Genomic DNA, 4,550 nt, shown 5'->3' with positions numbered 1-4,550 from the left:
CAAATTCACAATGTGAATCTTTGAAAATTCACCATGTGAATCCGGATTCACACGGTGAATCCGAAAAATATTTTTCACATTCACCATGTTAATATATGAATTTAGATATTTTTATATTTTTTTTTCGATAAAGAATAAGCTCTAGAAATTGAAAAAAAGATTTGGTTCCTTGAATAACCAATAATTATGGTTCTGTATTGAACTTTTCCATATATATATATATATATATATATATATATATATATATATATATATATTCATTTTTTGTATTCTTTATATAATTGATATTAATAATAATATAATTATGAAATCATCTGGTTGTTTCGGTTTTTGAGACCAATCCGCTTGATCGGAACAGATGGTTATGGTAAAAATGTAGTCTTCGGTCCGGTTTTCAAAACCATGGTAAGAAATAATTGAAAGGGTCTTAAATAGATATAAATCTTTATATTAATAATTATTCGATATCTTGTTTTGTTTTAATAAATAAAAATGCTTGTCAAGTTAGGAAACTTTAAGTACCTTACCAATAAAAAAAAGGAAAAAAAAAAGTATAGATACGATATGTTCAATCATAAATTTAAAGCTCATACTAAAATATATCCACGTGAAACGTAATATGTTCCCAAAATATCTCTGTCGAGAATATAAAATCTCCTATTCGGCGAACAAAGATGACAAAGATGACAATGACACTCCATGACAAAGACGACGAGCAGCACCGACAACAACCAAAGAGAATCAAGACGTTGCACTCTTCCGGAACATCTAAAGATCCTCAATCGGTACCTCCTGATATCATTATCGAAATTCTGTCGAGGCTTCCCGTTAAATCGCTCTTACGGATCAGGTCTGTGTGTAAGTTATGGTGCTCTATAATATCCGATCCTCATTTTGTCAAATTCCATCTCAGTTTTTCAACCAGCAACAATCGATATGCGCATCGTCACTTAATTTTCAGTACCAAGTCAATAAGTGTTCATAGTTGTCCTCTTTATGATGTGCTTTATGATGGAATCGTGAACGCCTTAGAGATTGATTATCCATTGAAAGAGTCTTTTGACTATGTGCGGATCTTCGGTTGTTGCAATGGATTGTTTTTAATAGCTAACAAGGTCGATGATCTGTTTATTTGGAACCCTAGTACCCGAAGATCAAACAGGTTACCGTGTTCTGGTTCTAGAGGGCGACCTCGTAAGTATGAATTTGGGTACGATGAGTCTTCTGATGATTACAAAGTTGTTGCAATATATTATGTTTATAAGGGTGAAGCCGTGTATAATGCAATAGTGAAGATATATTCATTGAAAACTGGAAATTGGAAGAGAATTGGTGATTTTCATAATGGTTTTTCTATGGATTGTTGTGTCAAGTATTTGAATGGAGTTCTTCATTGGACGAGTATTCAAGATTCTGGGTCATCTTATTCGTGGACTATAGTTTCTCTTGATTTAGCAAAGGAGACGTATGGAGAAATTTTGCAACCTGCGTGTGATGAAGGTGATATGGATTTGAAATTGGGGGCTTTGAGAGAATGGTTGTGTGTGCTTTGTGATCATTATGGTAGAAATTGTGCGGATGTATGGGTGATGAAGGTTTATGGGGTGAAAGATTCTTGGACTAAATTGGTTTCTATCCCATATCCTATTGATCGTGAGTGCTTCGGATTTTCAGTGCCTTTGTGTATTTCAAATGATGGGAAAGTTTTGCTGCAACATGGGTCGGAGTTGGTTGTATATGATTCCGAGAATTGTTCATTTTCAGAGATTCAGAACTTCAATGAATGGGCTCAAGCATATACCATTGCTGAGAGTCTGGTTTCTCCCGATTCCCGGGCCCTAGAGATAACAATCAGGCTTGATATCAAGGAAAAGTTAGCTTTTCTAAGACGGTGCTTGGTTAAATTTTTTCTGCCTAGCTGTTTTAAAAACCGGTTTGAAACGGCCGGTCGAACCGGTTTGACCGATAACCGGAGATGAGAGAGATTCAACTAGTATCTGTTTTATGTCTATTTTTAAATCGAAACAAACCGTCTGATTTTACAAAAACCTTGTTGAACCAGTTAAATTGATTAAAGCACATAAAATTAAGCATTTTGCATAATAATCTTAGGTGATCTTTTTCACATCTATCTAGATTTCTCTGAATAAAAACACATGGTAATGTTATGAAGTTTTTTGATACGTTTGGATTCATCTAAAACTATATTTTGTTTTGATATTATATTATATTTTTCTTTTTGATATATGTGGATTAATGTAAAATTTATAGTTATGTGTTTTTTAATATATATGGAATGATCTACAGTTACAAACTAAATGACATTTAGTGACACATTTTTATGTCATACAAATATTAAATACCATTAAAGTTTTATTGAAATACTTAAATTATTTTTTTGTCTCATTAAAAGAAATATTAACCCTGATTTTTGCCATTAAAAATATATTTTAAATATTTTAAGTATGCATTGAAGGAAACATGTTTAATAATGATTTTTAATCCTTCTTCTCACAACCTTGAATCGATCAAACCATGCCCTAATTTGATCGCCTTCAAGCTCCTCACATCCAAGAGTCCCACCACATGCGATTATGATTTTGTCTCTGATTCCTTAATTTGATCCGCGTTCACAAGCTCCTCCAAGAGTCCCACCACATGTGATTATGATTTTGTCTCTGATTCCTTAATTTGATCCACGTTCACAAGCTCCTCAGAGCCGAGCCTCACCGAAAATCTCTGACAACAAGCCGTTGAACGTCACAGGTTCTCATTCAACTATGTATTGTTTCAAATGCGGCTATGATTTAGTTTTAACTTATAATCTTAAGATTTTTTTGTTAGTTTACAATGAAAATTACCGAGAACCACAAAGCAACACTAAAAATGGACAATTGATTAGCATCAATGTATCAAATGCAATTTTGATTTAGTTTTTATTGAGCAGTTATTACAAATTAGACCGATGAAAGATAAACTTTTAACCAAAATTAGCCCAACAATTTTTGGACAGTTTGCAAGTGTTTTGTTAATGTTTAATGTTGTACGAGATAAACATAAGATGAAATTAAACGTTTTGCTCTTTACTTTTACATGAATCGATAGATTAAACTACACACATTTTCTCACTTCATTAGTAATTCTTTATGCATTTTAAAAAAGTCTCAGATTGTTATTATTTTCTCCATCCAGACACTTTGGATAAGGAAGACAAAAGTTTAAAATTAGATCAATATACTTGACCATGAATTTGAAAAATATTCTCACCCGTGAACTCACAAATCCTGTTAATGGCTACATAAATATCTTTCTACATAAATATCTTTCCTACTTCCATAAAAGCCTTATTTTCTCAAGTTGTCATAGGTGGACCTCTCTATAAAAATACATCCTTGGATATGCATATTTCATTTAGATATGATAAACATAATAATGATTTTTTAAAGTAAAATAAAGCTCAAACTTCAAAGTAGGATGCTATAACACACTAATAAATGAAAGTAGCTTGCTATTTATTGCGCGACTAAAAGCAGTGAGATGATATGTAAAGGTTTAGAATGTGTACTATTGGATTTTCCTTGCTTCTACCTTGTTATCCGGTGTCCCCAAATGTTATCCTCCAGCTTGTTAAGATGACTAATTCCATAATACAAAGAAAATGATGGAGATTCAGTTAGTTTGTTAAGTCCTCCTAACTTTTTATATTTTTTAACATCATTTATCCAAACAACCGAACATTTAATGGGAAAAAGAAAACATGAACTCACATACAGGGTGTTTAACTGCACATATAGTCTTGATGTAGTGATAACATTGATGTCTCTAGAGTTTCTCATATCTATTATGTGTATTTCTGTTAATGTCTATGAGCATGTATTGAAGTTTCTATTAATGTCATTTAAATTAAATCCTTTTTTAGCGGCAAAAGGGTTACTGGATTTGACATGGCATCACCAGCTTCTGCAATCTTGGCTGGTGCTGCAGCTGTTACTGCAGGTACATAACCCATGAATTACAACTAAGCTCATTATCTTGAAAGATTGGCCATGTTAGTTTTAATATAGTAAGTTATTTTATTTTTTTACATGTTATTATACTCATGGCCAGTTCTAGTTTGGAACCCTTCCTATTATGCCTTTCAAGCAGAAGTATTGTTCTGCTCAGAACATACTGGAACTGGAGAACCAGTTCTTGAACTTGTAGAAGGGGAGTTTGATTGTGGAGGAATACACCAATACCTTCACTGACAAGATGTAGTTCGCTCTGTGCATTGTTCCGGACGAACTAACCAAGATTGATAGGTATGCCAAAGGGCTACCTTGGGAGTATACCGTGTCCGTTAAGCAGGCACTTACCTTCGAAGCAGCAGTATGGGTGGCAAAGTGTGTGGAGGATATAATAAAGCAGAGAACTGCCGACAAGACTGAAGTTGGTGAGAAAATGAAAGGAGAAGGACTCTCAAAGTCCGATAAGAAAAATAAAATCTCAAGGTCTGACCCCAGAAACAAGAAGAGAAACAAGAAGTCTAGGGGTAGTGATGAAGCCGAATG

The 4,550-nt window shown here is 33.5% G+C and overlaps 1 protein-coding gene across 1 annotated transcript; it reads left to right on the top strand.

Annotated features, from left to right (window-relative positions):
• Positions 1-620: 620 nt before the first annotated feature.
• LOC145116114 (F-box/kelch-repeat protein At3g23880-like) lies at positions 621-2,074 on the top strand. Its single transcript, XM_079052468.1, has one exon. The coding sequence runs from the start codon at positions 675-677 to the stop codon at positions 1,977-1,979; it is 1,305 nt and encodes a 434-aa protein (XP_078908594.1). The 5' UTR covers positions 621-674; the 3' UTR covers positions 1,980-2,074.
• Positions 2,075-4,550: the final 2,476 nt, after the last annotated feature.

Source organism: Lactuca virosa, chromosome 5 (assembly GCF_052849685.1).
Source record: "Lactuca virosa cultivar CGN04683 chromosome 5, Lactuca_virosa_CGN04683_v6, whole genome shotgun sequence".
Lineage (NCBI taxonomy): Eukaryota > Viridiplantae > Streptophyta > Magnoliopsida > Asterales > Asteraceae > Lactuca > Lactuca virosa.
The sequence above is the reverse complement of the archived record's forward strand: the minus strand, read 5'-3'. Positions and strand labels throughout refer to the sequence as shown.